Genomic DNA, 18,052 nt, shown 5'->3' on the forward strand with positions numbered 1-18,052 from the left:
GGGACTGGGTGGGGCTAAGGGAATGGGAACCCGAAAACCTGTGGGAAGGGGAGCCCTCCTGGCCCCTGAAGACAGGAAACACGCAGCCCCCTGCTGAGCCCAGGTCACTGAGGAATGAGGAGGTTTGACACTACAGATAGTGAGCCCTGAGAGACCAACTTCCGGGAAAGCAAGCAAGTTCACCTGCGCGCCTGGAATCCAAGCACTCTGGGAGGCTGAGGCAGGTGGATCACAAATTCCACCCCAGTCTGGGCAACTTAGCAATTTAACAAGATCCTGTCCCAAAATTTAAAGAATTAAAAAGGGGTTGGAAATGTGGCTCAGTGAGAAGACCCATTTCTGATTTAAAAATAAAAATCAAAGCAAGAGATTTGTCCCAGCCAGGCCTAGGGAAGGGCGCCCAGCCCCCAACTCTAGGCCTCTGCCGCCTGTCCTTGTTCTGCTCGCCCAGCAGATGGCTGCCGACAGTGACCTCCTGTGGCTGCCAGGCGCAACTGCGGGATCCCCTTAGGACCAGAGCGCTCCTCGCCGGTGGAAGCCGCAGGCTTCGGAAAAGTAACGTGAACGTATTCTCCAGGAATTCGGGAGGAGAGAGAACCCGAAAACTAGCACACAGGTGCTGGGGCTAGCACCATTTTGAGTTGTAATCCCAAAAACGTGGTACTCAGAGTTTAGGGTGCATTTCCAACTAGATGGTCCCTGATTTATGACTCAATTTAGGATTTTTGACTTTACAGTTGTGAAAAGTGATAGGAGCTCAATAGAAATCGTACTTCAAATCTTGAATTTGGATCGTTTTCGAAGCTAGCGGTGTGCAGTCAGAGCCCGCCTTGGGGTGCTGGGCGAGGCCGCACCCCCGCGTCACGTGACCTTGAGGTGGAGCCCGGGGAGCTGCCGCAGCCTATTCTCCGGCTACCCTATCTGCAATTCATGGCGGGTTTATGGGACGCAATCTCAGTCTAAGTCAAGGAGCATCTTTAGTTATGTCTAAAGGGAAGCTGTGTCGTATCCCACCCATCAGTACTATATAGAAAAAGCCCGCCTTTTGCGTTGTCCTTTCGCTTTCTTTGTAGCCCCAGATTCTGCTCTTCCCTACCCCACTTCCAAGCCAGTATCCTCACAAATGCCTCGGATTCAGCCTGTCCGGAGCCTCTATAGCATTTTAGGATCATTGATGCTCTCTCCAGAATCCCAACGAAGGGGATGGAACCAAAGTCCCGGACCCTTTCCAACTGATCTCACTCAGCCCTGTCCACAGCCTGGCAGGGAGGGAGACAGCAGCATGCAGGTTCCAGGCTCGAGGCCACTACCCAGATCACAAGGGGTTAGAGGCAAGTCCAAGTCCCACGGATGGCTCCAAAACCCTTTTTACCTTTCTAAACCCAACAATAATAATAAACGTCCAGTTTTTAAAAATCATATCCTTTGCCAAGTCATGCTGGCTTACCTCCAATCTCTGGACAATTAGATGCTACCTAACTCCACACTCCTACAATTTCACAGCTGAAAAATGATCAAATGAAGCTTTGCACTTGATCTATTCATGGATTCTCGGAAGCCAGAACTCTCCTGTCTGAACGAAATAACTAACTCCGTACTCAAGTGACACGAAAAGGGATAATTCCTTTTGTTTCTAACTTGAATTTAATTTGGCTGTATTATCAAAAACTGCTGCTCCTGCACACTTTAATGACCCACTCTATCTTTCATATTAAGTTAATTGAGAGCAATGTGGTTTTGCTGGATTTGAATGACAAGCTGCAGAGTTTAGCTCATCATTCTTTAAGGAAGTATAAAATGAAGAACCAAATTCAGGGAACTTAAATAATCACATCTTTTCTGTTTTTTGGAAGTTTTTTTTTCCTTTCCATTTGTGCACAAGACATTAATCCACAGCCAGGAAGCACCTGAACCAGTAACTGCATAATCCTTGCCCAAGGAAAAATCATCCCAGTTCTTAACTTTCCATACATCATGCAGCTATAAAAGAGAAAGTGCTTTGTGCACATGCAGACCTTTACAACTAGAAAGTGCTTTCGCATCCTTCTTCCCCTTCCTCACTCTGAAAAGCCTCAATTCTGCTTGATTAACCCCTTTCTACAAGCAGGACATTGAGCAACTGGTAAACACTTTTCCCTAGGAAGCAGCAGAGCCAGCAGAGGACCCCCAACCTGGTGCTCCACCCCACACTAGTCACTTCAAGTGACTTTCCTCCATAGTTATTCATGATTTCTCTCAATATAAACCTTTACCTAGCCGCCTTTTTCTACTTGCCTCTTCTTCCATTATGAATTCCTCATTAGCTACTGCCCATCTTGACTTTGTAGCCTCATTTTTCATCACTCCTCAAAAGGAGCTCTGGGCTGTGGTCACATCCTGACATGCACCATGGCACAGGCACACACTGGCCTGAGTATGACCCCCAAGGTCCATGTGTTCAAGGCAGGGTCACCAGGGTGTGACACTATTGAGAGTAGGAATGATAGGCCTTAAGAGGTAGGTCCTAGAGGAAAGTGAGGAGGCCATGGGGGAACCACCCTTGAAAGGATTAAGTAGTTCTCATGGGACCATGAGTCAGTTCTTGCAAGAGCAAGTGATAATAAAAGAGCAAGCCTGGCCCCAAATTTTTTTCTAGCCTCCTGTCTCACCATATGATCCCTCTCTCTCTCTCTCTCTCTCTCTCTCTCTCTCTCTCTCTCTCTCTCTCTCTCTCTCTGCCTCCTTCCCTCTCTCTGCCTCTCTCTCTCCCCCTCTATCTCTCCCCCTTCCCTCTCCTGCCTTCCATAATGTTACCTGCTACGATGTGATGCCACCAGGGGGCCCTTGTACCTGCTGTTTGGACTTTCACCCTCTACAACTGTGAACTGAATAAGCCTCTTTTCTTTGTAAAGCTCCCAGCCTCGGGTATTTTGTTACAGTAATGGAAAACAGACTAATGCAGTGACCTTGCTTTGTCAATGCCATTCCTTCTGCTATGACATCTGTATTAGTCACCATTCCCTTTGCGAAGACACAGTATCCGACATCCACAACTTAAAGGAGGAGAGGTTTAATTTGGCTCATGTTTTCAGTCCACGGCTGGCTGGCTCCAAGGCAGAAACATCATGGTAGAGGGTGTGGTGAAGCAGAGCTACTCAGTTCATGGTGGTTGGGAAGAGGGAGAGGAATAGTGCCAGGGATGAGGGAACTGACATAGACCCCCCAGGGCCATGTCTCCATGACTACCCAGATAGACTCAAAAGTGTGCTCCCCCAACCCCTGGGCCCATCCCAGGACCAATTAAGTTGAACTTCTACCCTAACTGCCACAACACCCTTCCCTAGCTTCTTCTACTCATTTTTCCTAAGCCAAATGCTAACTCCTTCAAAGGCTTTTCCAAATGTCCTCCCTTCTCCAAATGGATTGATGCTCTGTGTGTATTTGACACTGACTTCTAATGGGGCACCTACTCAATGAATTGTAACAATTTGTCTTGGGAACTTCTTTGTCCAGCCTGAGATTCTTAAGGAGCGGGATTATGTCTAACACACACTTGGCATGCAGTAGACACTCAGTCTGTGTTTAAGGTTGCTCCTCAGTGTGCTCTGGGTGCCAAGGATGGGCATTTCCCCAAGGTGCAGGGCAGTGGAGGAAGGTACTGTCACCAAGGTCAAAATTGCCTTGCTCTCTCCACCACCAGAAGCTCTGAGCTCCAATAGAGACAGAGCTTTCATCTGCCTTTATTCTAAAGATTCAAACACATTTGTTATTGAGAATATATGCGTTGTGTTCTTGCATCCTCAGCCACCACCCAAAGGTCCTGGGGATGCTTGGCAGTATGTTGCAGAAACATCAGAGAGTGGAATCAGTGAGCCTTTCCAGCTTCTCCGTGAAACTTCCTGTGCACAGGTGTTATGGTTTAGACCTAACATGCACCCGCCCAAAACTTTTCAAAGATTGAGAGGTGGGCCCTTTGCAAGGTGATTGGAACATGGCGGTGCTCTACACACCACTGTGGATTCCCCCGCTGATGAGTTCAGAGCTGACTGTGCTGTGAGGAGGTGGGGAGTCACATGGGGGTGACTAGGAAGGCTGTGTTCTTGTCCCTGGCTCCTCTATTCTCTCTCTGCTTCCCAGCTGCCATGGGTGAGCAGCTTTCCTCCGCCATGCCTTTCTGCCACGCCATTTTTGCCTTGGAGCCAACCAACCATGGATTGAATCCTCTGAAAACTAAGAACTAAAAATAAACTTCTCATCCTTTAAATTGTAAGTATGGAGTATCTTGTCTCAGCAATGAGAAAAGTCATCCGTGTATCCAGATACTTTGTGAGGCTGATGGGCAGAGAGATCCTTCCCACATCCTTTCAAAAATAGATGCTCAGGCCAGAACACACATCCAGAAATAAGGACACAACCTCCCAATCTGCCTACTGAGTCTGGGCTTCCACTTCTTCTATAAACAGATTAGAAATAGCAAGGCTTGCTGTATTCTGAGGCTGTTCTAAGCATAAGAGCGATGAATGTCCTAAAACTTTGTGAACTCTCAGGGCTTGGGTCATTCAGTTGAATTTAGTGGATACCAGTGCTTAGAACTATTTAGCAATTGTTAAAAAAAAAAACTCCTATGTAAATGGGCAAAAACAGTTCAAGTGCATCTGCCCAGCAGCGACCACTGGGCAAGTGGGACAGGCTCTTCCTTGTGCTTCCATCCCGGAGTTATCAACACAGAACCCACTGTGGATGACAAAAAGCTTAGAGCACAATGTTGGTATATGTAATGTTGGCTCTGAAGGGAGCCAGAAGATAGCATAGCAAGACCCAGGTCCCACAGTGGATGTGATCAGCAGAAGGAGGGCATGGTCCTGAATGGGATCTCTACTTGCATTTCCACCAGGGCCAAAGGCACACCTTGACCAAATAACAAGAAATCCAGACTGAAAAGCAAAACTTCACACTAATTCTAACTACTTGCACATGTGGTTAATAATGTGATTTCATTATTTTTCCAATAAAGGGTTCTCAAAGAAGCATTTTGCTGTCTTCCACAAGGCACCAGCAGGACCCTTCCCTTCACATGCTGTTAAGAAAGAACTGAGGATCCAAAGGGATTCACTGCCCTAGTGCTCTAGAGGAGGCCTGGGGAGCTTGCCTCTCATACTGCTACAATGGGCTGAGACTCAGTTCTGCACAGAAGACACACTCTCTCAGGCTCCCAGTGATTCAGAGAGTCTTGTGGAGACCCCTTGAGTAAGAAAGGAAGTTTCCTAAGGGGAAGAAAATGTCAAGCAAAGAGCAGCCACAAGGGTAGGGCAGTAGTGTTCAAAATACATTATGCAGAATTCAAAGGGTTTTACAGAAGGGTCCCTGGAGTCAAAGAAACCAGGGCATCATGAGCCCCGCATTTCCTTCAGCAGAGCCATCCGCATGCTCCCGCTTTCCCCAATGGGCTTCAGCACCAGCACCAGCTGAAAATATCTTTGGAGAGAACAGAGAGCCCTGCTTTCCAGCTCTTTTGTGACCACAACAGTAAGACGACAGGAGGAGGAGACATGGGCCTGGTTGAGAAATGATCACATCATGATGATATGGATGCTTTGAGACTTTCCATACAGGATGACATTTGGTCTGGGCCTGGCACAGAGGGATGCCAAGGTACAAGAGGCCTGTCAAGGTCAATGTATTGGTCAGCTTTCCCGTTGCTGGGAAAAACTAATTGACACCCACTATTCATAGAAGGAAGGTTTATTTTTGGCTCACAATTTCAGAGATTTTAGTAAATGGTCAGCTGGCGTGTGAGGCAGGAACATCGTGACAGAAAGGCATGGCAGAAGAAATCTCCTCACTTCATGGCATCCAGGAAGCAGAGCCCAGCAGAAAAGTGCCAGAAAGAAATATGCACTCCAAAGGCACATCCCAGTAACCTACCTCTAACTGGACCCCAGCTCCTAGCAGCACATTAAGCAGGGACCATCAGTGGATTGACTCACTAATGAATATAGTGCCCCATGATTTAGTCACCTCTCCTGGAGGCGAAACCACTGAGCTAAATCCCCAGCCCTCCTGGAGTCTCTTAATGCAGTCAACTTGACAAAAATAACTGGCACACACATCAATACTGAGAATCAGGAAGGATATTGATGTCTTGTGAATTGCATCTGCCTCTGGTTTAGCCAGCTCCATTTCTGTAACAAAATACCAAAAAAGAAAAACAAACCAAGGAGAAAAGTTTCATTTTGGCTCACAGTTTCAGAGGTTTCACTCCATGGTCAAATGGCTCCATTATTTCTGGGTCTTTGGTGAGGCACAGCATCATGGCAGAGGCCATGGTCAAGAGAAGCTATCCATCCCATAGTAGCCACAAGCACAGAGAGAGGCGGGGAAGGTGAAAACCAAATGTCATCCCCAAGGTCATGCCTCCATGACCCACACCCTTTAACTAGGCCCCACTGCCTAACTTTCTATCTCCTCCCTATATGGCCTTAAAATTATGAATCTACCAGTGGATTAATCAGTGATGAAGTTACAGCTATCATGATCCAATCATCAAGCTGTCAGCACATGGCCTTTGGGGACATTTTAGATCTAAACCATAACAGCTTCAAGGTGCTAAAAAATGTAAAATATAAAATAAAAGTTAAATTTGCAATTTAATCAATTCTTCATTTTATCTAACTTCTTTTTAACCTACTTCTTTTCTAGTAGTTGGTTATGTGCTGGGTCATTTAGAATTTTAAAACTGTAACACAAAAATAGATACTTATCACATACCAACCTTGCCGAAACCTAGTTATATCTATGAAGATGGCCCATAAATTAAGTATTCCGGGTCCACAATGAATTAATAGCTATCAGCTCAGAGGACATAGTAGAAAGAGTGAATTAAGGACCTCTGAAAATCCTTTTCTTCATAAGCAGTAAAAACTTTGACAAACTGTCAGAATCAACTTTTTCAGAATGTTAGAAATTAACCAAAGGCTTATAACAATCCAAGGTGTCAAGAAAAAAGGGCTCACAACAAGCAAAGAAATTAATTACTAATCAGGAAAACTTCCTACAAAGAAATTCCAGGACTAGATGTCTTTATTGGTGAATTCTACCCAATATTAAAGAAAGAATTAATTCAAATTCTTCATAAATCCTTCACAGAATGATAGGAGTGAACACTTCCCAACACATTTTTGAGGCCAGTATTACCCTAGACGAAAAAGCACCACAAGAAAACTACAGACTAATTTCCCTCATGAACACATACACAAAATCCTCAGTAAAATACTAACACATTGAATTCCAGCAACATATAAAATGGATCATGCACTGTGAACAAAAGGTATTCATCCCAGGAATGCAAGATTGATTTAACACATGAAACTCAACTGTGGAGTACACCATATTAATAGAATAAAGAACAAAAACATAAGATAATCCTAATGGGTACTAGCAAAGCATTTGACAATACCCAACAGCCTTTCATGATAAAACACACTAGGGCACCAAGGAACTTCTTCAGTCCACTAAACTTATATATGCAAAACCCACAGCTAATATACTTACTGGTGAAGGATGGCTGAAAACTTTACCCTTAAACCAAGAACAAGGATGCTTGCTTTTGCTGCTTTTATTCAAAATATTGGAAGCTCTAGTTAGAGCAATTTGGCAAGAAAAGAAAAGAAAAGTCATCCAGATTGGGAAGAAATAAGTAAAAGTATCTATTTGCACATGAAATTATCTTGTATGTAGAAAAGCATAAGGAATACACAAAAAATTGATTCAAGCTAATATCAAGTGTAGTATGATTTTAAGGTACAAAATCAATATACAAAAGTCAATTGCATTTCCATACACTAGCAATAAACAATGCAAAATGAAAATAAAATATCAATTCCATTTATAATAGCATCAAAAATAATAAATAATTAAAGATACATTGCAACAAGGACAAAAGAATACTGGAAACTACAAAACAGTATTTAAATTGATTAAATAAAACTTAAGTAGAAAGGCATCCTGTATTCACAAATGAGAGGACTAAATATTGTTAAGATGACAGTATTCCCCAAATTGATCTACAAATTTAATGTAATTACTATCAAAATCTCAGCTCGAATTATTGCAGGAATCAACAATCTGATCCTAAAACACATATGGGTATATATAGGGTACCCAGAATGTCCAAAGCAATCCTGTAAACGAAGAACAACTATGGAGGTCTTATACTCCCAACTTCAAAAAAATTTACCACAAAGTTAAAAGACTGTGTGGTACTGACATAAGACAGAGATAAGAATCAATAAAATAGAATTGAGAGTCCAGATGTTGACACTTACATTTTTGTTCAATTGATCTCATAAGAGTGCCAAGTACTTAAAAATAATCTTTCCAACAAGTGGTGCTTGAACAACTGCATCAAGCAAGAGCCCTTTTTCACACAAAAGTTAACTCAGAATGGATCAAAAACCTAAATGTACAAGCTAAAATTATCAGTCTCTTAGAAGAAAGATAGATGTTAAGGCTTTGTGACCTTGAATTAGGCTATGGGATTTTTAGATATGACATAAATCACAAGCAAGAAAAGAAAAAATAGATAAATTGAATATCATCAAAATTGAAAAAAATTATTTTAAAACAATTCAAAGGACGGGAGAAAATATTTGAAAGTCATATCTCTGATAAAAGATTAATATCCAAAATGTGTAAAGAACTCTTACACATCAACAAAATATTCAAAAAATGGGCAAAGAACTCGCATAGCAATTTCTCCAAAGATAATACATATAAATGAACATAAAGCAGATGAAAAGATGCTTCCCTTCGTTAATCATTAGAAAAGAATATATCAAAACAAGAATAAGCTACCACTTCAGCACCTATTAGATTGTCTGTAGTCAAAGACACCAGCAGTAACTGGTGCTGGCAAGGACATGAAGAAAGAAAAGCCCTCAGACACTGCTGATGTAACATGGATCTGTCACTGTAGAAAACACCATACAGTTACCTGAAATGTGAAATACAGTTATGTGACCCAGGAACTCCACCCCTAGATATGCACCCAAGAGAATGGAAAATATTTGCTCATACAAAAACACACATGAATGTTCATAGCAACATTGTTTGTAATAACCCAAAAGGGAAAACAACCTGAATGTCCATCAACTGCTAAACTAAAAAACAAAAATGTGGCATATGCATGAATTATAATATTCCTCAACTGTAAAAAGAATGAACTAATGATACATGCCACAGCATGGATGGACCTTTGCAGTTGCCATATAAAAGAATCAGACACAAAAGACTATATAATATATCATTGTGTTCATGTGAAATATCCATCATGGGCAAATCCATCAGAGACAGGTTAGATGGGGGATGTCAATTGTTACCAAGTTTCTTTTTGAGGTGATGAAAATGTTACAGAATTAGATAATGGTGTTGTTCTACACCCCTGTGAGTTTACTACAAAAAAATACTTTAAAAGGATAAATTTTGTGATTAATGAATGACACATCAATTTCTCAAAAGGGCCTGTTTAATGAATGAATCTGACATACAAGTCAAGGACTTAGCTGCAAACCAGCCAACCCAAACCCATGCCCCCAGCCCCTAACTAGCTCTTACCCCCTGGGCCTGTATCCCCTTCCCTAATCCCAGAGGGACAGATACCAGGAACCTGGAGACAGCCACTTTACCCCAGTGCCCAGGGAACATCCAGACTGGCCAGTCCTAAACCTGGTTGTCACATCTTTCCTGAGGACAGCACAATAAATGCTCTTGCTTCCCCTCACTCCCTCTGTCTCCTGACTGAACCTGGTGCCTCTCCAGGTGGCCTTCTCTGCTCCTGTAAACATTTCTTCCTCGTGCTTGCTTCGGCAGCACATATACTAAAACATTTCTTCCTTCCTTTTTATTTTTTGGGGAGGTCCTAATCAGTCTTTTCTTTTTCACGTTGGTTATACAGATCAATGGGTTTCGTTTTGGCAGATTCGTACATGCACGTAACATATTTGGATCATTTCCATCCCCATCACTCTTCCTGCCCTGACTTCTTCCTTCTTGAGTCAGTTCTGTGCCTGTATGTCTTATCCTACCTGACCACAACAAACCCTGGGCACAAATGAAACACCTGTCAAACTTGGTTCCACCTCCTCATTCCTGATTGACTTTTCTTGCCTCTGATGCTCTCCAGGCTGGGCCTCCCTAATTCCTGTGTCATCAAGTCCCTGTGTCTGTCTTGCACTCTGGCTGATGAGTCCCTCCAACATAAGGACCAAGATAGCTCATCTCAGGATCCCTGGGGCATGGCACGGAGCCAGGAATTATTGGAAGCTCAGGAAATGTAGCATTTCATTTTTTAATGTAAGAAATCTCCAGAACAGGGATGGAACTCCTTGAGCATGGAGCCCCTGCCCTATGGGTGCATGGTAGGATGCACTCGCATTCTGCCCTGGACAAAGACTTGTGTATGAGTGAGTGGACTGCAATGCTGGCTGCAGGAGCATGGGTAGCAAGACAGGGCCAGGGTCCTCTCTGGGATGCAAGCTCTACTCACACTGCTCCTTCCACTCGCGCTCCTCGTGCTCACTGCACTGGCTGTGCAGCTGTGCCTGCTTCAGGGTCCAGTACAGCTCCTTCGCTCTCTGCTCCTCCTGAAGGCGAATCTGCTCCTCTCCCCACTTCCTCTCCTCTTCCTCTTTCCTCTAAAAAGCCATGGGGACAGAATAACATTAGGGGACTATAGCACCTCAAAATAAAAATGTGCCTCTGTGATTCTACAGCGAGTGGAGGCTGAACTGAATTTGGGCTGACTGGGCCAGCAGTGACCATGCCACTCTCAGACCCTACCCAGGTGGATGGCGATAGTCACACTTGGTCAGAATCAAATGGGTTAGAACTGGAGACACAACTTAGTTGCAGAGCACTTACCTAGCAGGTGCAAAGCCATGGTTTTAATTCCGATTAACAGAAAAAAATCAAATGGGTTGAAATATGTGGAGGAATTTGTAAACTCTAAAGCTTTCCACAAAGATAAGAGGACTCTGGGCCATCCTTGGTCATGCTTCCATTAGGAGACAAAAAAGAAGGCGGATACAGGAAGGTTCCTGGCCCTCCTGGAGGCAACTCAGCAGGATGTGAGCTTGTCTTAACCTGGAGTCTGGGCAAGGTGTTTCTGAGAAAGGTTCAGGGGCCCAAATCTCACATCTGTCCCAACTTCAAGTTCCAAAAAGGTTGTATGTGTACCTGTGTGTTTACTTTTGTTTACACAGAAGCAACATGTTTATGTTAAGCATGCATCATGACCTTATAAAAGACTTTTAATGAAAAATAACCATCCTCAAAATTATTTCACTCAACCTCTCCACCCTCATCCAGTGCCCATAGGGCTGCCATTTCCAACTATTTCGGCCCTTCTTCCCTGCAGCTATATTGATGTGTTTGATGGATGCTACTAATTTTTTATTTATCAGTTCTAAACATTAAGTTATTCCTTTCTATTTCAGTACATGAGTTTTTAGCACTTAAATTTCTCACAGAGATGAACATCCATACTTTTCCTCTTCTCATCCATGCAATAAATTTGCATCACAATATGGATAAATCAATGATCATTGCTAACGTAGTGCACTGCGAAGCCAAAGAGGATGTTATTTTCACCCATTTTAAAAGTACATTTTTAAACTTTTTAGTTTCCCTAAAATTTTCATGTATCTTATAACTTACAGTTTGCTTTTTTATAATGGACAATAGTTTTTTCTTTAATGTTTTTTATAATCAATGCCATTTTAAATTTAGTAAACTGGAAATGTGATGACTTTCTCTTTCCATTTTTTTGTTTGTTTTTTCCTGGGTTAATACTTGTTCTTATGTTGTAAGTTGGATATGAAACTCAGTCAGATGTAGTAAATCCTTCCCCAGGTTTAACCAAGTGCACTTTCTTATAATAGATAATACAGTAGTTGTGTTTTTCCAAAGAGAAACCCGTGCTCCTGGGGGCCATTTTTTCTTCTTCACTGATCTGAACTGGCTATAGCTTGGGTCCCTACCCATTCATTCTGGATCCACCTCTTAGTGTTCCCTGAGATGGAGCCCCTGTTTCTTTCTTGGCCACTCCTTCTTTTTTTGGTTTTTTGGTTTGTTTGTTTGTTTGTTTGTTTGTTTGTTTTGGGTTTTTACAATTTATTTCCTAATACTTCTGAGTCCTTACTTACCTGAAAATGTTCATATGCTATTTTCACGTATAGTTACTAATTTAGCTGAGCACAGAATTTGATTAAAAATTCTTTTCCTGCAAAATGTTAAAGACTTTACTGACTTCCTTGTTTTCTAGCACTCAGTACCACCATTTTGTTTCTCACTTTTCTGCATAGATCGTAAAATTTTCTCTCCAGAAACCTTTAGGATCTCTTTGGTGCTGATGTTCTGAACTGTTTTAAATGATGGACCTGGGTGTGGGTTTTCTTTTCTTCACTGTGTTGGGCTCTTGGGTGCTTTAGGTCTAGAGTCTCATGTCTGTCCAGTGTAATGTGTGATCTTTGCTTAGAATTTCTTTGGTAATTTCTTTTCCTCTCATTTCTTTCTTTGCAGGACTCCTACCTATCTTGAGTTGATCTTCTAACTGCTTTATCACTTCTTTCTTGTTTGCTATCTCTTGTTTTCTTTGTTCTACTTCCTGGTTGATGTCCTTGTCTACTTTGGGATCACAAGTGTAAGGTTCTAGGGGTCCTTTCTGTAAGATGTTCGCAGAAAGGTGAACAATCCTTTCTGTCCTTCCTGAGTGCTATCTGGCTAACATCATTCCAGGAGTCAGTGGAGGAGCAGACTACAAGCAGGACTGCTCTTAGATCTGAGCAAGCAGGGTCCCTGGCCTGGGCCCCATGCTTTGTGGGAACCCATACTTTGAAGTATCTCCTTGTAAATTTTGCCGGGTCTTCCTAGGACTGGGGAATGGGGTGCACTGCAGGCAGCAGTGTTGTCCAGGTAAGTCGCCCATGCCCAGACTAAATCCCATATATGCTCTGGTCCCCGTTTCCTCCCTGGCCTGCTCCCATATGAAACAAGGTGACCAGATGCCTCAGGGAACCCCAGGATTCATATTCTTGGCACCAGCCTGGGGCCGGGTGCCTGGGCCTCAGTTACAGGAGGTAAACAAGCAGATACTATGGTCAGCATAGTATCTTTATCACAAGATCACATGAGATTTGGTTTCACAGCAAAGCTAACAGGCTCTAATTGTTAATACAAAGACCCTGCAAAAAATTAGGTGCCAGCCCTGTACACCATAAGGTAAACTTCCTCTGAGTCTCACTGTTCCAAGTTCAGACCTTCTTCTCCCTCTTTATTACCTGTCCTTGCCCTGCTCTCTTCTTTCTGCCTAGTAAAGCCCTGAACCTTTCCTTTTTCAAATTTCCTCTCCCTCTGATCCATGGCATCACTGAGAGAGAGTGCAGATGAAGAGAGGACAATCAGAGTGCTTCCAATCACTCCATTATTTGTAAGTGGAGAAAGTCCAAGCCAGAAAAGAGGACCAAAAGGGTAGGTCAAGTGTAAGATAAAAGCCCATATGGGGCAATGCCTCTTGGGCAGCCAAGAGAAGACAGCATGTCAAGGGAAGGGAGTGGCAAATCAAGTTGAAGCTGCTGAGGCTCCATGAACATAAGGGCACAGAAGCCATGCATCCTATCAGGTCCTGGATGCAACCCCTGTTCCTACTCCCTGGAACACATTAGGGGCTCATTAACTTGCAAGGGCTACCGTAACACAGTGGCTTAAGCAATAGAAAGCTGTTTCCTCAAGACTAGAGACTACAGATCCGAAATCCAGATGCCCCCTTCCCATCTCTGCAAAGGCTGCCTCCCTATTTCTTATATCTACATTTATTTTTCTCTTTATTTATACTTTGGGTTGCTCATATAAGAGAACCCATCAGATATTTAACCTCCCGTGTGCGATATACTTCATTTTTAGCATTAAGGCCTCAAGGTGCATCCATTTTCCTACAAATGACAAAAGTTTATCTGTCTTTATGGGGACATGAGAGGGCAGGGAGAGGAAGGGGAAGTAGAAATAATTAAGATTCAATACGTATATATACCATTTACCCAAGATAAATATTATTATGTATTGTAAACATATACTAATAAAAATGAAATTAAAAAACAGATTAGGGTGAGTCGGAGTAAAAGAAAACTACCTAAAACATTAACTAAATTTGCATTACATATCCAATTTCATTATATATCTATACATATTACATACATTAAAAAACAAGGTGTTGCAGGGCTTGTTTCATCCTGTAGCCTGTCTCCTCGGGAGATAAGAGGCCACCTCACTGTGTCCTCACATAATCTGTCCTCTGTGTGAGTGCTGCCTATGTCCAAATTTCTTTCTTATAATGAACCCAGTTATACTGATCCCACCCACCCTAAAGATTTCTTGTTACTGTGCCATGTTTTCCTGAAAATAAGACCTAGCTGGAAACTAATCACCCTTGAAAACTAGAGATCAAAAATGCCAGTCCCAATCAGCCTATCCTTGCCTTCCCTGCCATCACAATTCTCTTGCTTGGTGGCTACCCTGTAAGGCAGGGCCTTGTTCCAGCTGTTCCAAGCCCTCTGAGCAGTCCAGCTTATTCATCTGCCTTCTCCTAGTAACCCATCAGTAACAGCACACCATGGAAGCCCTCAGAGGCCTGGGGCCATCTCTCCCCAGTGGAAAGTGTCAAGGAGAAAAATAAGGCATCATGATGGTGTTCATCCAGCCCCAATACCACTGTGCTTCACTTGATGATGCACTGCAGAAGGGCAGGGCTGCAAATGTGCCATTCATTCATTCCTCCACCAGCAATTCACACTGCAGGGGCTGGCAGGAACTTGGTGCTCTACCAATGCTGAGAGATGGGTGGTTAGTGAGCAGTAAGGGTAACACAAGGTTTGTATGATCCCTGAAAGGGTAAGCCAGATCAAGTTATCTTGTTCAGGCCAGCCTTGTCAGGAGAGAATCAGGTGAAGTCTAAAATTTTCAAGAGAAAATTGAGAAGTGGAAAGTTTGCCTACCATGTATGGTCTTGTTGAGAATAAGGCAGTGATAGATTCTATGATTAGGAAGGACGTCATTCAGTGGCCCACATGAACTCCAACATTAAAGGAGAGAAAAACAAGAGAGCAGCTTCAAGTAGAAAATGGAGTGAAGTCAGAGGACATCTTGTGTCTGCTCTTTATCAGGGAAACCGAGGGTGGGGTGAAAGGGAGACTTGAGAGAGGAGAGGGAAGGTGACAGGACCAGAGGGAGAGAGCAGGAGCCTTGCTGAGCCCTGTTCTGTGATCTTGAACAAAAGAAGCACACAGAGGCCACCTTACATTAAGAAATCAAGATGAGGGGATGCAAATTGTATAAGGATCCCGATTTGTTTTGTTTTGTTTTGTTCTAAAGGAGGCTTTTATGTGCATGTATTGCATTCAAATGGCACCAGTCACAACAAAATGGTTTTTACAAGCAAACTTCCAGCTGTCTTTTATAAGTTGAACTGTGGATTGCTGAGTAATCAAAGAGAGGCCATTTGTCCCATCATTCAGCCCTATATCAGAGTCACGTACTCTGTTCTTAAATGAGCTGTTCCAGAAATTCACAGAAAAATAGCCATTAATACTCCTTCCCTAACAAGTACGATTACTATGGTACCCCTGCTCCTGACACTTAACCTTATCACAAGAATACCATCTTCACAAGCTACAGAGAAGACAAAGACCATCTGGCCCTACCACCCCCTCCTATATTTTCTTCCCCCTGTTCTTGGATCTATAGCCTCAATAGTTCCTACATTCCCCCAGGTGTGCACCAAATCAAGGCACTCCCTGTTTCCCTCTAAAAACAGCACACCTCTGCTCCTGCATGAAGACCTCCCTTTGTCTCACCCACTGCCCTCTCTCTCCACCCAGCAATATATTCAATAAATCTTCTCTTTTCCTTGCCCTGGTCTAGGTAAATTCTCTTACTGCCCATGCTACCAGTCATGGAAAAGCCATCTCACATGGTGTATAGCTGTGAAAGGAATGCACAGAATGAAGAGATTTTGAAAAAATTGAGAATTGGGATGGGCAGTTTATTTAGATATTTATATAATTTATAAATAGTGATCCCATGAGAAATTGTTACTATGGCTTTATATATTTTATAAAGTACAAACAAGAAGAAAACATAGCTTTAGGAGAGTGGCGGCAAGGAAAGAAGATGGAAATGTGGGACTTTAGTACTTTTAGCAATACATATAACTGGGAATTGAACCCAAGAAGTGCTGAGCTACCCACCCCACTCCCAACTGTTTTTGTTGTTTTATTTTGAGATAGGTTCTCTTGCTAAGTTGCACAGGTTGGCCTCAAAATTGTGGTTCTCCTGCCTCAGCCTCCAGAGTAGATAGGATTACAGGCATGCACCACCACTACCACCCCAGCATCATTTTTTTAAAATATCAAGCAAATGTGGAAAATATTGATGTTTTTGAATTTGTGAATTCAACAAAATATTTTTATTTTCTATGCTTTTTGGATATTTAGATGTCTTATTTACAATTTTGTAAAACATGCTGTAATTAGAAATTTTTAAAAAGTTACAGTCATTTCTCTTCTATAAATCAAAGCTAACCTCAAAGCCAGCATAGACTCAAACATTTTCAAATAATGTTTCTGTCTGTGTTTAGTGACCTGCTGGGATGAAGAACTGGACACAGCAAAAGGGAAGTGCATTAAAGACAAATCTAACAAGAAATACCCCAGCTCATACACGTGGACCAACCAACTTGAGTCTTTGATCGGATGTCCCTGAACACCATCTGGGTGTTCAGACTCAATGGTGTTTTCTGAAGCTCTTCAAAACAAAGACAAACAGAATCAGTATGACTATTTCTACTAAAGAAGAAACATTCTTATTTAAAAAATTAATTTTTAAAACACAAACAAATGCATCGTAACTGTAACTTTCTTTGGAAATAACAACAAAAGCCTGCATTGGAATACCCTAGTGACCTGAGGACCTGGCTAGATGGCCTCGCTGGCCCCTCCATAACCCTGGGCACCAAGAACCCCACAATTTATCACCTCTTCTATCACAGAGGCTCTCAAGGTGACCAGCGACCAGAAGGTCTCCAACAGTAACTGGATCCCTCCGTGATCTCCTCATGAACTGGCCCAAGACGCAGTTGCCCTCAACTCTCCTCAGACACGGGGGCTCAGCCCCATAGGCGCAGTGGGAGACCAAGATGGAACAAGTGAGTATTGCTGTTGAGTTATAAAAAGAAATAGTGATTCTTCCCCAGTAGTCTAGATAATCATATGCAAAATCCAAAAATATAAATCTCTCTCCACTGTGGATTAGGTTGGACATATGATTACAGAACTATTGTTAATTTCGGTGGGTGTGGCTATTGTGGCTCCCTAGGGCAATGTCCTTATTCATAGGAGAGGTGTGCTAAAGTTCTTAGGGTTTTCCCAGAAGTCTGAAAACTGAGGCTCCCAGACCAAATCTGGCCCCCATCTATTTTTTAAAATGAAGTCTTATTGGAACACAGCCCCATGTATTTGTTTACATATTGCCTTTAACTGCAGTTGTGCTAGGAGGGCAGAGCTGAAGAATGTGACCTAGATGGTACAGCCCCAAAGGCTAAGATATTTACCTGGCCCTTTACAGAAACTGATCAGAGGAACTATCTTACAAACTGTTCCACACAACAGTAATGGCATAGATAGATGATAGATAGGCTGACTGTATATGTGTGTACATATATATTGTATATATACATACATACATATGAGAAAGGGCACATTTTGCAAAATATTAATAATTTGTTAGTTTAAGTGGAAAATATAAGTATTAATTCTATATCTCTTTCATGTTCTTTGCATATTTGAAAATTTTACAATAAAATGTTTTAAGAGTCAATATTGCTTTATTTAAAAACTCAAGATAATGTCCCCTCAAAAATTGCAACTCATAGGAAGTTAAATAAAGAGCTCAGTAACTATATACATATATGTATATCAATACTTGGAGTAGTTGCAAACTAATGGGGATAATCTCATTCAAAATTGCA

General features: G+C 42.4%; 1 protein-coding gene across 1 annotated transcript in view; it reads right to left on the bottom strand.

Moving 5' to 3' along the window:
• Sh2d4b (SH2 domain containing 4B) overlaps nt 1-18,052 on the bottom strand; it is a 115,920-nt gene that overhangs the window by 51,529 nt on the left and 46,339 nt on the right. The window contains exon 3 of the mRNA XM_021246757.2: nt 10,523-10,670. Within this exon, the coding sequence (XP_021102416.2) occupies nt 10,523-10,670 (148 nt within the window). The remainder of the gene's footprint in view (nt 1-10,522; nt 10,671-18,052) is intronic.

Source organism: Heterocephalus glaber, unplaced genomic scaffold (assembly GCF_053883595.1).
Source record: "Heterocephalus glaber isolate CG9 unplaced genomic scaffold, H.glaber_assembly_v1.0 deba00001755, whole genome shotgun sequence".
NCBI classification, from domain to species: Eukaryota; Metazoa; Chordata; class Mammalia; order Rodentia; family Bathyergidae; genus Heterocephalus; species Heterocephalus glaber.